The 23,049-nt window shown below is 38.2% G+C and overlaps 1 protein-coding gene across 5 annotated transcripts in view; it reads left to right on the top strand.

Moving 5' to 3' along the window:
• CAPN11 (calpain 11) overlaps nt 1-23,049 on the top strand; it is a 1,381,576-nt gene that overhangs the window by 560,275 nt on the left and 798,252 nt on the right. For all 5 annotated transcript variants that reach the window (XM_044060753.1, XM_044060742.1, XM_044060725.1 and 2 more), the window contains one exon: nt 17,380-17,498. In XM_044060753.1, coding sequence (XP_043916688.1) covers nt 17,380-17,498 — 119 coding nt within the window. The remainder of the gene's footprint in view (nt 1-17,379; nt 17,499-23,049) is intronic.

Below are 23,049 nucleotides of genomic sequence, written 5' to 3'. Positions count from 1 at the left end.
TTATAAATTGGATATGATTTCCAGGAGTAGGGCTTCCTTTGGCTCCGCGGTGCTCCGGAATATTCTTCCTTGAGGACCGCCCAAGGTTTCTAGGTAGCTGGGGACTCTGTCCCACAGGTTGCAGACCAAATGAAGTTAACCACTTCAGATAAAGAAGTTATGTACTCACCATAACGTTCCATCTGAGTGGGTAACTTCATTTGTCTGCAACCGACCCCCCTCCATTCCCCCTAACCAGTTTTGTGCTTCTTAACCAAGGAGAGGATTGTCCATTCTGTTAGGCAGTAGGTTACTGGCCTCTTTCGAGGGTCTTGTGGAGTCCCTATAGGCAAACTCGATCTGAGGATGGGGGATGTGTAGCAGGGGATTATAGGTAGGGGGAGGAGCTAGGAGCTCGGATCTTTAGCTAGGTAAAGCTGCCGGCTTGGATCCGAGGATGGATCCGATACCCACAGGTTGCAGACAATTGAAATTGCCCACTCAGATGGAACGTTATGGTGAATACATAACTTCTTTTTATGGCTCTGTTCAGTCTGCATGTCAGGCTCCGGTCATACAAAATACTGAATCAGCTAAACGTCTCCTACAGAATTGCTCTTTTCCTCACTAAAATGATAGTAGTAAATAATCTATTACACAGACTAGAGTATGTATTACCCATTATAATCCCTTCTTTGATCGCAATACTTATACATTACAAACCACTGAAAACAAAATGTTCAGATTTCTTCACCTGCCTGAGCCCTTTAAACATAATTGTTTAACTATAAATAAGGCAAAGTGGTTACCAGTCACAGCCAGAGTTATTTTTGTCTTTTATACACTAGTCTTCAATTACTGAATGAAGACTGCAGTCTCCCGTTAAAAATATCCATAAAATACATAACACAAATTATGACCTAAGAAGTAATGATGCCACACATCTAGTAAAGCCAAACTTTACAATGCCAAGCACAGAAAGAGCCTTCTGTAAAACTGCCCAGCCTCATGGAATAGACGACTAAATGGACAAAAAGCTAACATTTTTTTCAGAAAAAGGCCAATTTGATAAAGGAAGCAAAGTATGATTGCTTCAGTTGCACAGACTTTTAAAACATCTTAAAATCTTTATGCACTAGTATTTATAGTATTTGTGTATACTCACTCCAAAATCATCTGTTGCATTGGTGAAGTTATCATATTAATATAATTATGCACGTTTATTCTAACAGTTTAGAACTGTCTCATTAATAGGATCTGTAAATTATACCATAATAGCATTAGTTTTAGGGGTTGGTTTAACTGCTACTGCTACCAGTAGTGGTAATGACTAACACTCATGGTATGCTAAGGTATCTGTTGATACTGCTCCTAATTTGATTCTAGATGTCTGTCATATGTCTGGTGTAATGTTGCATGTACTGTCTTTATGAACTGTACTGATGGTCCTCGGAACACTTCACTTAATCAGTTAATAAAATCCCCAAATTCAAAATGCTGACTTTGTAGGCCATCTTTCCTTACAGCTTTGAAGGATTCCTGTGTATATATATTTCTTTTCATGAGGACCACTTGGTAATTTTGGTTCTTTAGAGTAGGAAAAAAGCTCTTTATTGTTTGGTCTTTCTTTTGTACCTACATTGTTCACCAAATTCTTGACGCACCAATATTTTCACACCTCAGAGTCATGGAGATTCACAATTGCACTGAGAGTGGATGCCTCAGACGTAGCTTGGGAGGTTCATATGACTCACCTGAAGGAGTAAATCAGTTAGCGTTCCCCATGAGTAACATTCATCATTCTAAAGGAGGTACTAGCGTTGATTATGGACATGTGGTAATTCAGAACTGTGTGGCACCCAGGCATGCTGAACATACAGCTGTGCGATATTCAAACATGGGGTGCACAGTTTTATCCACTATGAATTGTATTGATGTCCTGGGACTGGGCTTCTCAGTAGGCACCTTTAGTCTCCTAAACACAGATATCCCATCATGTGTAACTGACAGACAATCTCAACATGTTCTCCAATTTCCATAAATGAAGATCGGGCAGACAGGCTTTCCAAATTCTAGTGTAGAGGTGGAAAACCCTATAGGTTAACCAGTTTGAATGTCAACTGGAGATGTTTTGTGCCAGAGTCTCTTGCAAGGGGGAATAGACCACAAATGTCTTTTTTTTTTTGGTGTTTTCTTTGAGCATAGAAATTCTTGTATGCATTTGTTGCTTTTTTTTTCTGTCCTTCAGTAGATTCTGCAGAAGGTAAGAAAAGAAAGATCAAAGTTAATTTTAATACCATTATATGGCTAAGCCAACCATAGGTCTGCCAGCGAGTATAAATGAACAAAGAAGGACCGGTACTGTTACCAAAGTTTTGCACGTTCCCACCTCAGTAAAATAGGACATGATTGCACCCAGACCTAATGAGTCTGAAGCTGGCAAAATGGACTGTGTCAAGTCCAATACCATTCAGTGACCACTTTTCTGAGGAGGTGCTCATGCAAGAGACCAAGAAACCAAGCACCAGGAAATGCTACCTATCTAAGTGGAAGAGGTTTCCTGTTTGGCTTAATCCAAAGGTATCCTACCTACTGCAGCTTTAGAGCCTAAATACTTTGACTTCTTCCTCAGTGAGTTATGTTTTGCATTCAGAAAGATACCTCTTTCAGACACTGTATGTTGCCTGTTTGTGAGTACTCACAGATGAATAGTTTCTGACGGTGTTCCTGTGCTTCAGAGCTGTCTGTCCTCCCTGGGACATAATTTAACCTTGGCTGCCTTTGTAGTCATTGTCTCATTAGCCCTTGGATTGTTATCCTTGAAAACCTTTTCTTTTAGCTGGTATATTGACTAAAGTGTTGTCTTGAGTTGCAATTCTTAGTGTAAATAGGCCTATATCTTACTTATTAAGCTTAGGGTTTGCCATACAAGTAACTCCCTCTTTTATTCCTAAGGGTGTCTCGTAACTGACTTTGTCAAACCAAGCTGCCAGCATTTTATTCCAAGTCCAAGAACAGGAGAATAGGTCTTGAACTTGATGGATGTTCATAATGCAGTCTGATGGCTCTTTTTGTAGTTTTTCCCAGGCAAGAAGGACAAGACAGCCACAAAGCAAAGCATATGGAAGTGGTTGGCTATTGGCTATGCTTTGTTATGAGACTTATGGGAAAATTCTTTAGAGACAACTCAATGCATTCATCCATGGCCAAAGCCACTGTAGCAGCCTTTTTAACAGCACCTTAACTTATAGTGTCTGTGATAGACAGAGAAGAAATCATTTATAGTTTTCCATACATTATATGTAGGACTTTGTTAAATAAAATAAAAAGCCGGGCTAAAACCAAACAAATACTTTATTGACCAAAACACATTAAACAGTGAGCACTTTCGTCTTTTTAACTTCCAAGACTTCTTCAGACTGATTAATGCAATAAAACACTCACTATATATAGGTTACATCTAGTAAAATCACATGACACTTGTTCATTTAACTAATGCATTAACCCTTTCCTTTTAGGGAAAGCAACATCTTCTCTGTCATTAAGACCGGGTGGGGGGCAAGCATTTAATTTCACTTGCTAAAGATATTCCAACCACCTCTTCTGCATTAAACATTTTATCAAAACATCTAACATCATCTAAAACAAGAAACGTGAAATTAATTTTACATTTAGTAGTTTTATAATGTTTCCCAAGAGCATTCTTCTCATCCCCCACTGTCGCAGCATATTTGTGTTCATACATTCTTTTGTTTAGTTCCCTAGTAGTATGACCAACATATGAGTTATATGACATAGGCAACACTAGGTACACAACAAATCTAGACTTACAGGTGTATTTTCCTTTTAACTCTGTATTGAAGCCATTAATACAAATGTCTTTGACATCAGTTAATAAATAACAACAGAAATTGCAATTATGGCATTTATACATGCCTGGGCTAATGCACTTATTTTGTAAAGGCTTCAATTTACTGTGAAATAAATTTTTGAAGCATTTTCCTCTCTTCTATACAAACACAGGGGCATCCCCCAATACTTTAATAATCTCAGAATTACATCTAAATAAATTCCAGTTAACAGAAATGATGTTTTTGATAGCTTCTGTATCCACACTCTTTGTAACTTGCATAGACATTTTATAGTCTACCTATTTCATTATATTTCTTCATTACTAAACTTTTGGGATACCCTCTGCTAATAATTTTTTTGGCATAGACTGACCGTGTCCCTTTGAAAATCATCTTCTCTGTCAGTTAACTCATGTACCCTTATTAATTGTCCTTTTACAATATTAATTTTTGTTTTTTGGGGATACATACTGCCATAATGTAAATAAGCATTATTCTGAGCATCCTTCTTGTAAATAGTAGTCATTAATCTGTCCCCCAATTTAAAAACAGTCACATTTAAATAATTAACATTAGCGAGACTGTAATTTGAAGTAAACTTTGAAGGAACTCACATTGTTTAAATAATCTAAAAATTTGCATAAAAGGTCCATACCATACCACCTGAGATAAGAAAGGCGTCATCAATAAAACCCTTAGAAAAATTATGAATTTCATATAAATACTTTGAAAGGTATTACACCTCTCCCACCCCTGCATGAAGACATTTACATAGCTAGGGGCCATAGTGGCACTCATCGCTACTCCATTGACCTGATGATACAAGCTGTTATTAAATTCTAAAAAATCATAACTTAGAATTAAATCCAAAATCTTCTTTAAAAGACTTACTGTGTGTTTAGAATTTTTATTGGATTTAATCAACTCAAACTTAAAGCATTAGTTAAAGTAATGTGTCATGTGATTTTACTAGATATAACCTATGTATAGTGAGTGTTTTATTGCATTAATCAGTCTGAAGAAGTCTTATGAGTTAAGACGAAAGCTCTCACTGTTCACTGTGTTTTGGTCAATAAATTATTCGTTTGGTTTTAGCCTGGCTTTTTATTTTATTTTTTTACAGTTCGTCTCGGTTTTACTGTCTTTTTTTATTTTGTCAAGATGAAAAGAGCAGCCTTTGCCACTATCAGGGCATATGGGGAGCCACTAACCCCAGGCTTAGCTTACTGCTTTAGTATTCTTTCCATAAGTAAGTAATGATACTGCAGCACTGATCCTTCTGATGAGCATAGTACAATTTTGTTAGTACACTCATTATAGCTGCAGATGTCTAATAGAAAACCACTGCCGTAGTATAGGCTGTCAGCCATGCAAAGTATTTTTAACCTGAAAGGCAGGATATAGCGGGACATAAGAGTGCCATCTCATTTGCGTTTGAGAGACCCTGGGCATCTCTCTTTTCCTGTGTTCCCATGTATTCTTCCTCTTGTCTTAGACTTTATCTGAAACTAGGAGTGAATACCAGGTGCTCTTCTTATCCCACTAAACCTAATTCTAGAGTCCACAGGGTACAATCACAATCCTCCCCTCACACCTAACTTGGATTGAGGCCTGCATTCATTGGCATGAACTTGAACATATTCTTAGCGATCATATTACTGCTTTTAATAAGTTTTGTTGAGAAGAATAGAATAAACCAAATACACTGTCTTAGAATTTGAAGCCTTAATGGTAGACCATTTATTTTTCAGGGGACAACTAAATTCTCCTTTTCCAGTAGATAAATGTGTGCCCAGTCTTAGGCTGGTTTGCTGCTTTGTATTGACCTATTTAGTCTGCTTACTTTGAAGTTATCTATCAAATGCTCTAACCTCCAGCAAACATGGTGCAGCTGGAATGTGGTCATAAGGGACGTAGACCACTATGACCGTGTTTATTTTACTATTGCAATCTCAGTAAGTATTTACTCGTCCAGTACATACTTAATCACCTTCACCAAAAGGGCTGCTACACTACTGTTACACATGACACGTGGGACCAGCTTACTCAGACTGTGTAGCCAGATCCAATCTCTAATAAAATTCCAGCAATGGGGCTCCTTGTCTCTTTGGATATATCTTCTATAGCACAGTAAAATAAAGTTGTTAGGGAGTGCTTTGAGCCAATATTTCCCTTTGCTGCCCACTTAGTGGGAGCATATGGATTGTCTTGGATGTTGACTTTGCTGTCTTATCAATCAGACAGCACATTGTAACAGAAGAGTAATGGCACTTTTCAGGCATATGAAAAATTTGCATCTTTTTAACTCCCCCACCCAAAAATAAATAAATAAATAAATAAGGAAGCCAGGAATATTTTATACAAGTTTCATAGTTTGGTACTAGGCTATCTGCCCTGGGGCATTTATAAGCCTAGCCATAGTGATGTGGCTTTCGCCACCCCATTTAATGGTACAAAAGTGTACAGAATAGATTTAGAATACTGTGCCTCTGTCTAATAGTGACACAGTGAAGACCCCCTTACATAGTAGAATTAGTTTACTGTGCCTCTGTCTAGTAGTGACACAGAGATGACCCCTGGGGTAAACCTACGATCTCCCATCCACTTGTCAAGATTTCTCTTGAAGAGAGTCAGTGAGGGGCTCTGCCTAACATGAACTGGGATTCTGTTCCAGAGTATGGGAAGCCTCTGAGTTATGAATCTGTCCCTCCAGCATGTCCTATTCATATTTGTGCTGAGGTTCAAATCTTTAGCTCTCATGGTTCTGATGGATTTGGATTTTTTGAGGTGAAGCATGTCCATCAATTCCTGATTGGACATGGCCTTGTACGTCAGGCACAGATCACCTCTGAGTAGGCGGTATGCTACTGAATAGAGCTGGAGTTTCTTTAGTCTGACAGCATATGACATATGTTGGAGACCCTTGATCCTCTTGGTGAGGTACTTTTGGGGTCTCTAGCTGTTGCAAGTGCCGGGTGAGGTACATACCAAATGGGGCATTGTACTCAATCATGGGCCTGATAAGGAGGAGTACAGGGCACAATGACCTCCTTTGATCTGGATGTGAATCCCTTCATGATAAGGTGGGCAAGGTAGAAAGTCTTTCTAACCACTTTGGCAACGTGGGTGTCAAATGAGAGGTCACTATCGACTTGGATCCCCAGGTCTCTGATTACTTTTTCCGTACTCAGTGGGTTACCGCCTATGTGATAATTTGTGGGAACTTTGTTTTTCCCAAAGGGGATGACTATACATTTTTTGGCATTTAGTTTAAGGCCATGACTCCGGCACCAGTTGTCCGTTTCAGTGAGGCCTTTCTGTAGGATGTATGTGTCAGCTGGTGTATCGACTATGGCGCCTAGTTTGCAGTCATCTGCGAACTTTGTCAGTCACAACCCTCCCATGTTTGCTTTCACATCTGAGAAATAAATGCCGAACAAGAGGGGTCCCAGGACAGAGCCCTGTGGGACACCACTTGTCACTGGCTTTGAGTCTGACATGGCTCCAGCAATTTTTACTTTATGGGTTCTATCCTTTAGCCAGTTTGCCACCCATCTTGTGACATATGGATTTACATTTAAGCTGTTGAGCTTGTCTATGATGCCAGAGTGGGGTATTGTGTCAAAAGCTTTAGCCAAGTCCAGGTAGGCTGTATGGACTGCTTTGCCCTCGTCAATGGCTCTAGTGACTGTTTTGAAAAAGTCAACCAGGTTTAAAAGGCAGGATCTGCCTTTTACAAAGCCGAACTGGGTGGGATCAAGTGTCTGTAAGTCCCCAATGTCTCTGTTTATTAGTTCCATAATGATTCTTTCCATAGCTTTGCAGACCAGGCTGGTTAAGCTTATGGGGCGGTAGTTACCAGGGTCAGTAGAGGTGCCTCCTTTATGGAGTGGGACTACTGTTGCTGTACGCCAGTTTTCAGGTACATATCCTGTAGTAAGGCTAAGGTTAAGTAGCATTTTTATGTGCGGGTTTAGCTCCTCTTGGAGTTCACGTAGCACGCAACCCGGGATACCGTCAGGTCCCACTTGATGCTGTGTTTTTAGCTTTGCTGAGGGCGGTTCTCACCTGTACATCTGAGATGACAGGGAGGTTACATTCAGCTGGGATAAGTATTTCTTCTTTTGGGGGTGAGGGAGGGGAGAAATTTGCACTGAACCTGTCTGCCAGAATGTTGGCAATATCTGTGGGTTCAGTGTATTTTTTGTCATTGTGAGCTAACTCTGAACATATCTGAGGGTTTCTGCCCAGGTTTCTAACATAGCTGAAGAAGGCCTTAATTAATTAAGTAATTTACCCTTGTGAGCTAAGAGAAGTATGTGGGGTGGGGGTGGGGATTGGAGGTGCAGTTTTTCCTGATTAATAAGTTCATTTGAAAGATGCTAAGTTGCTTTGCACTTGACAATGTCAGACTACTCCACTTCTGCTAGTCTCTCATTTCATCCATCTTACCTTCTTAGCTGTGGTCACTTGCATACCTGTTTTATACCTTGTATCAGATGAAGAAACGTGGACATCTGAGCAGAAGTTAAAGTAGTTCCAATTGCAAACGAAGTCAAAGAGAACATATTATTGTGCAGGAAAATAGAAGATAATCATGTAAAGAAGATTTGGGAGAGACAGAAAGAAGGCAAGAGAAAACTAGAGTTTCTAGGAAAGAGCTGAATCAGTTGTGTAAGAGAAGACCTGCGACAGTCGGGTAAGACTGTCAAAGGAGGTAAAAAAAGTGGTGCTGAATCGAGAGATGAATGTTGACAAGTCACCCCAACCCCATGTAGAAAATGAAAAAAAAATGAGGTTGATAATCTGATTTTTACTTTGAGTATTAATAGAAACCACTATTTATTTTGATGTGGATTTTTAAATAGGAAATTACAGACTTCATACCAAATTATTTAGAAAAGAACCTGCAGTCAGCAGTATTCTGTGTACTAGTAGTCAGCAGCCTCCTTATACCGTCACCACTCTCCTATATGCTGAATTCAGTAGAGCTCAGACACTGCATAGCAGCAGAATGAACTGTTTGTGGAAGAAAAACAGTGGCGTCTTTATTTATGTCTAGCTGTTATGATTTTTAGGTGGTCTTGACAGTGTATTGGAAAGGGCAGTACATGCCTTGTATTGTGAATAGAGTGTACATGATAATGATCATAGGACATGGGTTGTGTTTTAATCCAAAATGGTTGTTTCTATTAATTTTAGTGGATTTCCACAACAGCTTAGAATTGTTTATGGCATAGTTGACTTAGTTCCTTAACAAGGATGTAGATTTTCTCATTAATGTATTTTTTTTAAAGACAAAGTAATAATTTATCAAAGTTACTTGCTTGTAACTGTTCTCTGCTACTTTTGTTTATATACACGTGTTTTACTTATTATGGAGCTTTTCTCCCCAGGACTCCACTGAAAACGAACAGTTGTCCTGTGGACTATCCTGGTTAACAAATGTAAAATAAATAAGTAAATAAAAGATGTTTCTGCATGCAGGTTCAAACTCAGTATTCTTTGCCCTTTATTATTAGTAACATTGACTTCAGGATGGCTTTAAAATCACTTGTAATGGTGCTTTATATGCAGCACTGCAGCATTCATTTAGGGAGTAGACTATTTGATGTAGACTTTTCTTGGTGAAAAACTAAAAGCTTGGGAATTTGTGGATGTGTCTGAGATGTCAGAAGGAATAGTGAGAATAGTGCTGCTGCTTCCCACAATTTGGTCAATGCGTGAAGGTTTCTGGAACAAATTTACTGTTTCAGAACACAAAACAGTAGACATGTTGTTAGAAAATGGAACCTTTCTGTATTTTTAAATATTTAACTTTGTTCCCAAAGGGGATGGTTAATGGATTGGATTTAAAACTTCTTTATGTTCTCAATTAGTTTATTTCTGAAGTAATGATTTTCATTAATTCTTTGACCTTCTATTTAAAGTAGCGGTTTGCTTTATTCTTCCTTTTCAAGTCCTGTGAAGGTGTGTTTTTAGCAATAACCCATGAAGGGGGTGTGGGTATATAAGAATTAACTTACAGTTTGCATGGTTTAATCATGAGGGAGAAGCCCAAGTAATTAAACAAAGCCCAACCATGGGTAAATTCTGTGATGTGAACACCCAGTCATGGGTTATTGCTATTATACAATGACATTATTTAAGAAGGGACTTGCTTATCTTTCTTAAGTAATGTAACTGTATGACGGCGCTTCAGTGCTCTTTCGCTTCTCTGAGTAAGGCACTTAAATTTCTGCATTTGCAGAGTACATCACGCAGTGTAAGGAAAGTAACAGTGGGAATCTCTGTAGTGAAATGTTGCTCATTCTGTGTTAAGAGAAAAAAGAGCGCTAAAAATTCTAATAACTGGCATTATCGACATAAATTTTTTGTCCTTTAGCAGAAAATTGTAAAAAAGTATGAAGAACAAGGCAAAAATATGACTAAAATTAGGGACATTTTGCAGTGCTCTAACAGTTGAGCTTTACGATTATTGGTTGTACGACTGGTCATAATGCTTCTTACAATTCCTCCTAACTGTACAGTGTTTTGCAGATATTCCTTAATCTTTCTTGTATCTTCCTCTATAAAATACATTATAGATGGTGTTTTTATAACATCTTGATACAAAGCCCGGATGCTCAGTGATACTTAAGTAGCTGGACTTTTTGTATTGGTATACGATTGATTTACAGTGGGCATGCTGAGTGTGCTGTGCATTCATTATGCACGTTTTTAAATAGTAATAACTCTTTTTTTGTAGTTGTAGCTCATAGAATACAAGACATCTGATTTAATTTCCTTTCAATTGAGAACACTAGTATGGAAGTATAATAATGTTTTATGATTGTGGCTAGAATTTTCTGCACTTGGGCTTGTGAGAGCATAATGCACTAGATATTGTAATTAATTCTTGAGATTTATAACAAATATAACTTCTGCAATGGCTTTATAACATTTACTTCATTTGAATGTGTGATCAAACTGTTTAATTTTGTAAAGTTCAGAACTCTGCTGTTTCTCTGCTTCAGATGTAGAGACTGCTCACTGCATCACATGCTTATAATGCACTTTCTTGAAGCAGTCATCTGGTGCAGAATTTCCCTAGCTGACATTTGCTAAGGTAGAACTCTAGTGTAGAAAGCTGTCTTAGCAGAATTGTTTCATCTTTTAGCATTACAACAAATTTACAGGTTTGTAAATGTTGATGGCTTGCATTTTATTCATTCTATGTTAGATTTATATTCAGGGTTACTGTATTTTGCCTTTTTCTCCAGGTTGTATATGAAAATATTCCATTTTAGATTAGTCATTCTACCTCATCAATTATAATATATATCCATTGCCTATTCACTAATGATTATGATTACTTCCTTGTGATTGTGTAACTGACAATGTCTTTTACCTATGTTCTATATCTTCTTTTACCTGGAGTGCTTTTATTAATTTCTTGTTATATTACTATGCTCAGCATACATGATGTAACCTGTTTTGTGTATTATGCTGGATGTACTGTATTTGTATAACGTGATGCTGGAGCTTTTCTTCCCGGGTGTCTCTGCTGAAAATGGACCTGGTCCAGTCAGAATTTCCCGGTTAACAAATGTAAAATAAGTAAATAAATTATGTATCCATACAGACTGATAATTATGTATTAACTATATACCATTGCTCCCCACCCTATGCTAATGTGTGTGTGTGTGTGTGTGTGTGTGTGTATATATATATAGGTCCTCTACGAAATCCCGAAAGCATAGAATCCCGATGCCCAAAATACTGAGACGAAAAGCCCGAAACCCCACATTACCGATAGACAAGAAGCGCAAAATTCAAAATCGTGAAACTAATACATACAGCACACACACAAACATGCACACACCCTCCCCCATAACCAAACAAACCACCCTACTTTATTATTCTAACTCCGAGATCGCACAAACATATACACAAAGCAAACTCACACCCACACATTACAGTCTCACACACACACACACACACACACACACACACCACAGTCACATCACACACGTATACACACTAAAGCCCCTCACAAACACACTTACACACATACTTACCTGAACCACAACACCAGAAGCGCCAACTCAAAATCCCTTAACATCGGGATTTTGAATTTCGCGCTTCTGGTCTTGGTTTTGGGCTTTTCGTCTCGGTATTTTGGGCATCGGGATTCTGTGCATTTGGGATTTCGTAGGGGACCTATAGATATATATATATATATATATATATATATATATATATATATATATATATATAGATATATCGATATAGATATATATATATATATATATATATATATTATATATCTTTTACTTTGTATTTGTTCTGTACAATATTTGTTCACCTGTGGAGCTTTTCTCCCCGGGCCTCCACTGAAAATGGGTTTCTGACCCAGTGGACTTCCCCAGTCAACAAATGTCAATCAATCAATAAATAAATACATGAATAGTGTTGAAAAGATTGCACCTTGCTCATTCATCTACAGAGCCGCCTTCCCTTAATTTCTGTCCTACCTATGCATATGTACAAAAATGTACAGTCAACATTAGCCATAATCTCTTTGAGCTGTTTACAAATTACTGCAACTGTTCCACATTCCAAACTTAAAAAGGGCAATATGGCTTTCTCTGTTCAGGGCTCTTTTTTGAACCTTAGAGCCCTGCTAATATTAGAACTGCTGGTATCACAAAGTCTTTCTCTCTATGGTTAAAAGATTTTTTATATAAAAAAGCAACTTGTCATTGTTTCAGTTTGTAGCCTCTTCTGCTAAATCCTTTAGTTCATTCACTAATATTGTTATCTGTTGTTCCGGTCCACTGGTTATTTTAATTCTACTTTGTTTTGTACTGCTTCTTTCTTACTATAATTTTTTCCATGAAACTTTGCTAAAAAATTCAACTTGGATCAGTTCACTTACTCAGTTACCACATGGAAGTAAAAAAAAATGCCAGAAAAGAAAAAGTTGAAATAGTGCCTGAATACGCAGTTAAATAATATATGCCAGTAATCAGCTAAGTCATGCTACTTATTTTAAGCTTTTGTAGCTGCTCTGTATTTATTGGGCTGCTGCTTGCTACCAGATCCATCCAAACAGAAAGGTACTTCCTTAATTTCTGTCCTATCTATGCATATGTACAAAAATGTACAGTCAACATTAGCCATAATCTCTTTGAGCTGTTTGCAAATTACTGCAACTGTTCACATTCCATACTTAAAAAGGGCAATATGGCTTTCTCTGTTCAGGGCTCTTTTTTTGAACCTCTCTCCCTGCTAATATTAGAACTGCTGGTATCACAAAGTCTTTCTCTCTATGGTTAAAAGATTTTTTTATATAAAAAAGCAACTTGTCATTGTTTCAGTTTGTAGCCTCTTCTGCTAAATCCTTTAGTTCATTCACTAATATTGTTATGTGTTGTTCCGGTCCACTGGTTATTTTAATTCTACTTTGTTTTGTACTGCTTCTTTCTTACTATAATTTTTCCATGAAACATTGCTAAAAAATTCAACTTGGATCAGTTCACTTACTCAGTTACCACATGGAAGTAAAAAAAATGCCAGAAAAGAAAAAGAGTTGAAATAGTGCCTGAATACGCAGTTAAATAATATATGCCAGTAATCAGCTAAGTCATGCTACTTATTTTAAGCTTTTGTAGCTGCTCTGTATTTATTGGGCTGCTGCTTGCTACAAGATCCATCCAAACAGAAAGGTACTTTTTCTGCAACACATACTGTAACTGGTAGTAGTTACCTCTTACCAGAGCATCCTAAATGCTGAACACAAATGGAATTGCCTACAGCATCTTATAAATATCCGAGGAGAAGCATTGCTGACTCATTGTATGTTGTAAGAGAACAGCCTGGGTAACTCCTTATGACTCAGATGAAAAGAGACTGCTCACTGGTACCAGGTGCTTATTATAGCGCACAGATTTGAAACAGTCATCTGGCACAGAATTTCCCTGTCTGACATTTTCTAAAGCAGATCTCGGGTGCAGAAAGCAAGGTATCTTAGCAGAAGTTTTACCTTTTAGCATAACAGCAAATTTAAGGGGTTTTAAATCTAGTGAGGTTTTTGTTGGCTTTTGTCCATGTTTTGTTTTTGTCTATAGATGAGTGGAAGCTGGATGAGATCCAGAAGAGGCATTTAAGCTTGTAAGGGATTGATTACTGCAGAAGATCATGGGAAGGAAGCCTGAAATAAATATGTAACCCACAGCTAATGTCAGTCACCAGAGCAAAGTTACTTGAAGGATTGCAGGGCAAATGTTCCATCAGCAGTCTCTTGAACTTGAGCGCAGGTTGATCATTTCCCCCCAGATTAGTAGTACACAAAGTAATATTCTTGAGGGGTGTGTGGCAAGGCTAGCCACCTGGTGGTGTGGAGATTGGTTGTAGATGATTATCACTATTGCTATGACACCCTGATCCCATGTTCAAAATGGGGATAAAGTTGATGCCATGTATTTATGCACAGCACACACTGACATAATAAGAGTATTTAAATTTACTACAAGATTTAGTGTTTCTCTGCAATGTACAAAGAAAAGAGACAATTGACCTTTCCATTTGGGGATAGTTGGTATTTGCAGCAGCATTTTACTGATGTGAAGAGGATCTTTCTTGATGCAGACATATGGCAGTGAGTGCTTTATTCTTGTGAGCCTTTCCACTGTGCATTCTGCATTCTTTATGGTTGTAAGAGAAAAGACCATAACTTGCTTCCTTTGGGTTATTGTCATCCAGTACCATAGTAAGTGCAGGGTGGTGGAAATGCCCCCCCCCCCCCCACACTCCAAGTGACAACTTTATAGGGACACAGCTTGTAAACTGTTAAACTTTTCTCTACTTTCAAATGTAGCAGCAAGTTATTAGATTATGTAATACTTCACTGTTGCCTTACAAAACACATATGACAGTTTACAAAGTGACTTCATCTTGGCCTCCTGCAATTAATCTCTTCATTGTAAGGCCAAAGATATTGTGACTATTAGCAGTTTAACATTATTTACTGACCAGGAACTGAACCTTTTCAGCCACAACCTGAGCCAGAGGCACAAGTCAAATAAAGTAATGGAACGTTGTCATATCAGGTTCTTAGTGTTTATGTTTAATGATTCATACAGAATGAAATAATTAAGGGTTTGTAAAATCTGAAGCCAAAAGCAAAGAAAGAGTTGTATGAAAAACGAAACAAAAAAAAAAAAGCTAGCAGATGAATGAAACAGTACCTACTATCTTAGTAAATACTAAATTACTGATAAGTAGTAAACTAAAACATGAATTCATAGATTGCTATTAGGCCAACTGCCCATGGGGTCTTTCTAAGCCTAGCCAAGTTTTCCTGAAATAATAATGAAGTTCTGTAGTCAAATAGGACGTTGAAGGCCAGGCATTTATAATCTACCTCAACAAGAAAGGGACATGGGTGCGAGGACTGGTGTAAATTTCCTATTCCTCATCCACTGGTCTAGGTTGCACTTAAACTGGGTAATGGACGAACTCGGCTTCACATGGATGGGAAGCCTGTTCCATAAGAGAGACAGTCTCTGAGACACATCTCTGTCTCCCAGAATTTTCTGGTTAAGTCTCCGACAAAATTTAGGTCCTTAAACTGTACATTTCTGGTACTGTTTGAATTACAAATATGCAGGAGATTCATAAGTGTGGAGTTTGCGGATGCCTTGTAAGCTAGGCATAGATCACTCCCAGTAATCTATAGGAGACTGAGTAGAGAAAGGGCTCTGCATAAGGCAAGTTTGCTGCATGTTGTACTCTTTTTGTAAGGAACCTTTGAGGTCACTCTAGTTGCTGCATATGCCTGGTCAGGTACAAACTGAAGAGAGCATCGTACTCTTGATTGGTCTGATAAGGGCCAAATACAATGGGATAAAGACATCTTTGGACCTAGATGCCATGCCCTTACTTATAAGTTGTGCAACATAAAAGGATTTTGTCACCAGTGCAGTCACATGGTGGTAGAAGGTAAGACCACTGTCTACGTGCGTACCCAGATCCCTGTCCACTGGGTCAACTCTTAGGAGTGTATTGTCATCATGTAATTAGCCAGGAGGGTTGACTTCCCAAGGGGTGCAATTATACATTTCTTACCATTAAGCTTAAGACTATGGCTTTGGCACCATTTATTAGTCAGAGACAGGCCTCCTTGAAGAATGCTAGTGTCTGCAGGGAAGTCGATGATAACCCACAGCTTGCAATTATCTGTAAACTTAGTCAGCCATAAACCTTCAGCATTTGCTTCCATTTCGGAGAAATAGATGCCAAAAAAGGAGCGAGCCCAGTACCAAGCCCTGTATGCTTATTCACCAGTGCAAGAGGAGACTGGCATAATGTCACAAGGTATGCAGGTGGAGACCTTGGGAGGTAGACTCTTCCAGGATGAAATGTGACAGCAACTCATGGCCTTAAAACTCTGAGATGTACTGAAAGATGAAACAGGATAACTTTTATCCCACCCTTCAAAGCCATCATGAGGTAGATTAATCACAAGAAAGGCAGACAGATTGCAAAGCTGAACATCAGTCCAGAACTGAAATGAACTTTCAAATGCTTCTCACTTTTTGTTTTCCCCCTTCTTTTGTAAACACGTATTTCTGTGCAGTATTCAGAGGAAAAAAAAAAAAAAACAGTAGTCTAAAATTTCCTAAATGAAGTACCTGTTGTATACTTCCGTATTTCCATGTGTTGCAGCAGAGAGTACTCCTCAAATTCACGGTTCTTGGAAACATTTTAAGTCCGTTAATGATTCCCTTGTCCATCTTTTAACACAAACCATACAAACATAGATTATAGCTGTTGGGTACTAGCATACACTTTGCTATAGGTGATTAGGAGAGGAATTATGATTGTGCCCAGTGGGCTAATCTAGTTGTATGATTACACCTGTTGTGAAAACAAGTTTCTTTGGCAACAGATTTGTGCAAGTTTCTATAATATCCAGCTGGCGTGTATTTTATTTATTTTTTGCCTGGTTCTTGAAATCCTGTACTACCAGTCCTTGAGTTTTTAACTGCTAAATTCGATAGTACTACCAACTGCCTAACCAGTCAACATATCTAGATTTGAATGATGTTCCGATTACAACTAAATTACTGAATTAAGGACTTCAAATAACAAACCATCCAGGCTCATTGCTGTAACATACATTTCTAATTCTGTTAGAACAGCAGACCAAGTTATAGCTGACAAAATACCACTAAAGCATACGCAGTCACTGAAAAGAGTTTTAATGGAACAGACTCCAGAAGACCGTAAGTATGAGATGTACATAATGACATTTGGAAAGGGCTCACTGTTTGCAGTGGGTTTGTTCATTTTATTGACAAGTGGGTAGAGTTGTCAAATGAAATAGACTATTTGACTTTTGAGGTATTTAAAAGGCTTCTTATGGAATATATGAGCATCAGAAAGTATAACTTCATGTTAAGAGGCTTGAAAAGGCTAAGTAGACCTTGTGTGGTTTTGTTGTTGAATGCAGTTTGATGTACACAACTGTCAAAGGCCTTACTGTCCTGTTTTGCTTCTTCAGGAGACTGTTGGCTTCTGGCTGCTATTGGCTCTTTAACACTAAATGAAGAACTCCTCCACCGGGTCGTTCCCCATGGGCAAAGCTTCACTGAAGATTATGCAGGAATTTTTCACTTCCAGGTATGCTTCACAGTGATTTATAATGACATTTAAAGTGAGACACATACTTTCTAGTTAGTCTGGATTTGGGTAGAGGTGTATTGATTTAGCTTGGGAGAAAGATGTTCTTACAGTGTACCTTAGTGAGAACTGTATTTGGATTATTTGCCTTCAGTTGAGCTTACGTTGATGTGCTTTGGTATATGATGAGTAGTCACTGAGGTACACCTAGGTTCATAGGTAAATGCTAACTATCAGTCTGTGGATGATTGCAAGCCTAGCCAGTAACTATAGGTCAGAATCAAACCCTGTATCTGTGAAGTAAAGACATTTACAGTTATGCAAACCCTCACCGAAGCACATACAGAGGCCTTGATGAGATTTGAATTTATCACCCCCTAATTTATTAGACCAGTGCTCTAACCAATGAGCTGTAAGGCCACCCTCTAGTGTCATTAAGCATAATTATGGTTTACAGTTGTATATCTTTCCCTTGCATCTTTAAAATTTCTCATAATGTGTATTGATGGATTGAAATACATGCACAGACCACTGTTTATCCTGCATCTAGAGCCCCCATACCTGTGGTATTTGTGTATGTCTTTGTGGGTGGATTGAAAAAGTGGGTTGTGTAATAGATGTGGTTCACTGCTGAAGCTTTGGCATGGAGTTATCCATTGGCCAGCAAAAGCATTAAATGTTCCATGCTGACTTTACTCATGTATTTACCCTGCATCATATAAGCAGCAGCAGAGATGCACTGCAAGAAAGAGGTCAGCTTCAGTGGAGCTGTTTAATAATTGTCTGTCACTCCTTTTCAGTTGAAATGTATTTGGCTTGCTTGATATCTAAGCTTCAAGAGCTTGTACTGTCTTTGGCTTTTCATCATATACCTCATATTGCACTGAAAAATAAATCTTAGGCGATGAGCTCACCATTCATTCCCTAGTCTGAACTCACTTTTTCTGTCCATTGACCTACATTTGTGTATTTTTCTGTTACAAAACCTTTGGCAGCTGATTCAGGAATAAGTCAATTGTATGTGTTCAGATTATAAAAATAAAAGGTTATGTGGGCTATCTGATTTATTAGGTAGACATCTACATTATCTGGTCCCCTACTAGTATTTCGGCGATTTATAGTTGCCTTAACTGCCTGTGTGTGTGTGTGTGTGCACACGCGCTCGCTTGCACATTGGGGGTGGGGGGATGTGGAAGAAGGAAGGGAATTTATTCTCTGTTGTAAAGAATCTGGAGAGGTGTTTTGCTTGTTGTGCAAAATGCTGTCTTAGGAATTTTTGAGTTTATTTTTCAGATCTACTTTTATTTTTAGCTGCTTGAGCTTTCTTAGTGTCTGTTTCTTTGCATCATTTTGCATCAGAAATATTCACAGGCTGTCTTTTGTTCATGTTATTAATTTAATTTTTATACACCAAGTGAAATTATCATTAAAGTCTCATAAAGACTCTATTCAACCCTGGCTGGGGCTGCAAGTGTTAATACAATACATGTCTACTTCTATGCTGTGTATGCATGTGTGTGTGTGTGTGTGTGTGTGTGTGTTTCTGGTATGTAATTTATAGCAGTCAGCTCAGCTAAGCATTGTCACGGGAGTAAGCCAAAGAAAACAGAGATACATATGAGGAAAACCTGACAAACTCCTTATAGACAGTAACCACAGTTCAGGATTAAACCCCCCAACTTTGACATGTGGGGAGGAAATTTAGATCTAGGTTCAGTTTTCCCATTTTTATGGGAGTGGTAAGTCTTTTATTGAATTATAAATTTGCATTGCTCTCATTACATTTGGACCATGTTTTGGAGACTACAAAACATGGATGCATTCAGGGTGCAGAAATAGTTCTAGATCTGGCAGTTTATTGTTAAGACTCCTAGCTTTGAGAAGGGTTACCTTGAATTTTTCCAGGTTATAATTTGATTGGATGGTTAGGCTGGGATGTTCATTAGATGAATTCTGCCAGAAAAAAAGGCACAGTGGGGTCTTGTCTAAGGCTTTGGTCATTATGAAGGAGCCCTTTGAACAAGAGGTGTAAACCATTCTTTGCAAAGCAAGTTGGATTGTTGATCATTTTGTGCTAGGGAGAGGCATAGAATGACACCAGGTATGATTTCAAAGTCTTCACAGGTATTCAACCTGACTGTTGAAGCCAATTATCTTTTCCTTGAATCTGGGCATCATTTTTGGAGAAGAGGATACCACTCAAAAAACAGGGTCTTATATTTGAAGAATACATAGGAAGTTCCAGTAAGTCCTTCTAGATAGCCTTCATTGTTTTTTTTGTGCCAGGTCATTCACTTCAGCATGGACTAGGGTCATGTTGTAGTCATACTTACTGGTGGAGAGAGTCTTAAGGGCTTTTGATGTGTCAGCAGTTCTGGCTCCAGAGAGACATCTAACTGTAACCCTATCTTTGTTTGTGTAGGGGGTATGGAATCAACACGTTTAACAGTGGTGTTGCTAATTACTAAAATGTTTCCAGAACCTGATTTATTCTTGTTAGGCACTGAAGCATTATGGTGTTGGTGACATATTGATGAAAGGGTGTATGTAGTAGATTTATTAGGAGCGTTTTGTTGATGTGTACTGTTAGGAGTTTTTGGAGACTTTGCTAGTGTTTTTTTTTTTCAGCATCAGCATATGACAGTTTAGTGTTTAGTATGTGGATGTTGCATGTGTGTGAGAGAGGGTGAAATAGTGTGATGCTCACTACGTGCATGGAGTTTTGAGAGGGCTGCCTCCAACTTAGCTATGTGTTTGCACCTCCCAGTGATGGTCAGTTTGGTTATGCAAGAGTTCATTTTCAGTGAGTACGTGGCAGTTCTTGCAATACTGTAGCATACCAAGTACTAGAAGGCTGACTGTCCATGCTATCCAAGGCTATTATTTGTAGGAGCTCAAAGGGGAAAGAGAGAGAGGAGGGAATACACAGTCAGACTGGATATGTATGAATTCACAATGTGCAAGCTTGCACAACTGGAAACACATCCGTGCATATTAGTGCAGGTCTGTAGAATACATGTAAATCACAGCGCAGACTAGAGACAGTTGCCCAGGTATTGTAAGAAAAATGACTTGTGCAGTAAAGACTTGGGGAAAATTTCACTTGCATGTAGTAATCACTGTCCAGCTACAACTATTGCAGTGTTGCACTCTGCCCATGTGACCACAGCTGATCTTAGTGTAAAGCAAACCGTAAAACGTAAAAGGCCATTGAAAAGTAGCTGTAAATTCAACCAATTAGTGTTAAGTCTACCCAGAATTAGCAGCAATGTAATCAACCACAAGAACCATTAATTCTCAAGATGGTACCTGTACCAGGCCAGAAGCAAGCTAAGTGAAAATAGTGATTTAAATGGAAAAAGGTAAAAAATTAGCAAAACAACTTTACGTGCTGTGGAAAAATGCAAAAATAAATACCAGAGTTATTTCTGGTGTAACAACTTTGCAGCTTCTCAGGCTGAAGCAGACAAACTCAGATCTCTGGAGTTCTTTAAAAACTTGTTTTCTTTTTCATTTTGACAGAAGATTCTCTAAAATGACTATCCTGGAACATTTGTACCAAAATCTACATAGTTAAAAGGTTGTAAATCTTTACAACAATAATTTAGTTAAAATGGAAGTTGAAACAAATTTTTTATGTTTTCTTTAAATATTATTTATAACAATGCCTGTAACTCTCCCACAGTATTTTGAGCTCAAATATTCATTATACTGTTTATGAACGACCACATGAACTGTGGCACTCAGTTTTTGCAATTTGAATCCAAAGTATGATGTATGAAAGCATCTGTAGGATGACATTTAGAAATGGAACTGTGCAGCGGCATGCAACATGTTGATGGAAGGGCTCCTAAATATGACTACCCTGAAAATATTTACCAAAATTCCACACAGTTGAAAAGTTGTAATAATGCATAAGAACAATTTTACATTAAAATACACTAATCTTATATAAAAAAATTTAAATGCAGACAATGAAGAGTGACAGCCATTGATATGCATAGTGGAGATGTATATTACCACATACCCAGGGATTGTAATGCGCACACATCTTTGGGCTTGTACCTCACAACGCTTCTCATCATGCAGTAATATCTGCATCATGCAAGCCCCCTTAAGCCTTAATGTATATAGGTATATTTATGTATACCTATAAATATATATTGTCGCCTCTCCAGTGCTGTTCTTGGCTGGGGCACATTCTTTGTGGAGTCTGCAAAAACATGCATCAGATCTGCCACATTTTCCCTAAAGCTCCTGTCAGTGTCATGATTTTACAGGCATTCACTGATGTGTTATAGTTACCTACTTTTGGTTAAAATGTTATCCTTTTTCAATGACTACTTCAAACACAAGCAGTGCAAATGCTACAGAACAGAAATGAAAAGTGCATTTTATTGCTCTTTCTTCTTAGAAATGCTAACTCGATTTTTTTGTGAAGGCTGAAATCTAGTTCTTCAAGGTATCTCCCCTCCCGCTTCACACCTACCTTCCCTAGCCGTCAAAGAGCCAAGGGTAATTTCACCCATTATCTGCATGTGATTGACAGCTCACAGCAGTTGACCAGACTAATGTACTGTTTTCTTGTCAGCCTTTCCTTCCTTACAGTGGGAGACTTTTTTTGCACTCCTCCTGTCAAATTTAGAACCAAGCTCCATAGCACTGGGAAATTTTTCAAAGCGTCAAACTCCCACTTATTAAATAGCTAACAAGTGATGCACTATAAACACAAAATATTTCACAGACTTGCATGACAGCACCCACATGCTTTTTTAAGTGGTAATTTAATAAAATTATGGTATTGCATATTTGAAATCTGATGTAGTGTTGCCGATTAATTGTGACAGACATCTGCTTTTTATGTAAAAACATGCAATTAATGTCTACGCATGGTCATTGCAAATTTATGCTCTTAGTTTTTGCAGCTATTACTGTGCTTCTGCCTGTACTTTGTCACATATCGGTAGGGCTCTTAAGAAAAGTGAGATTATAGTTTGACATTTTTGCTAGTTAAGAGTGGGCTGGGCAAGGCAGCTCTGACATCACAATGTGGGAGGTCCACTGGCTATTTTATACAGCATGCAAATCAGGTGAGGATTATATCACTTTGTAGTGAGCAAGAGCTCTGGCAGATGTGACATCATAATTTCAGAGCCAGCTAGAGGTTTTTCAACTTGGTTTTCAAAGTGAAAGTAAAACAGTACAGAAAGGCAGGAAGCCTAACAGGGAAAACAGTTGAGTAGATTAGTTTTTAATGCTGCATGGGTGATTTTTCGAGGCTGTATCAATGAACAGTAACTAAGAGACAGCAAGTTGAGCAATCTGCTTTAATATCCCATTGCTGTCCTTTAACAGGACTTCTTCAGATTCAGTTAAAACAAGATGACCAACTTCCTTTTATATGTTCTAGAACCAGGAAATGACATCGTAGTTCTCTAAAAACACTTCCTGTGGCAAAGAGTAAAATCAAAGATAAAAACCAATTTACAACAATGAAAGCTTCCCTTGCAAAAACCATAAGATACTTGAAGTGGAATATTACAAAAAAATA

Source organism: Protopterus annectens, chromosome 1.part0, assembly GCF_019279795.1.
Source record: "Protopterus annectens isolate FY-2018-M chromosome 1.part0, PAN1.0, whole genome shotgun sequence".
Lineage (NCBI taxonomy): Eukaryota > Metazoa > Chordata > Ceratodontiformes > Protopteridae > Protopterus > Protopterus annectens.
Note: the sequence above shows the minus strand (reverse complement) of the source record. Positions and strands in the feature narration are given on the sequence as shown.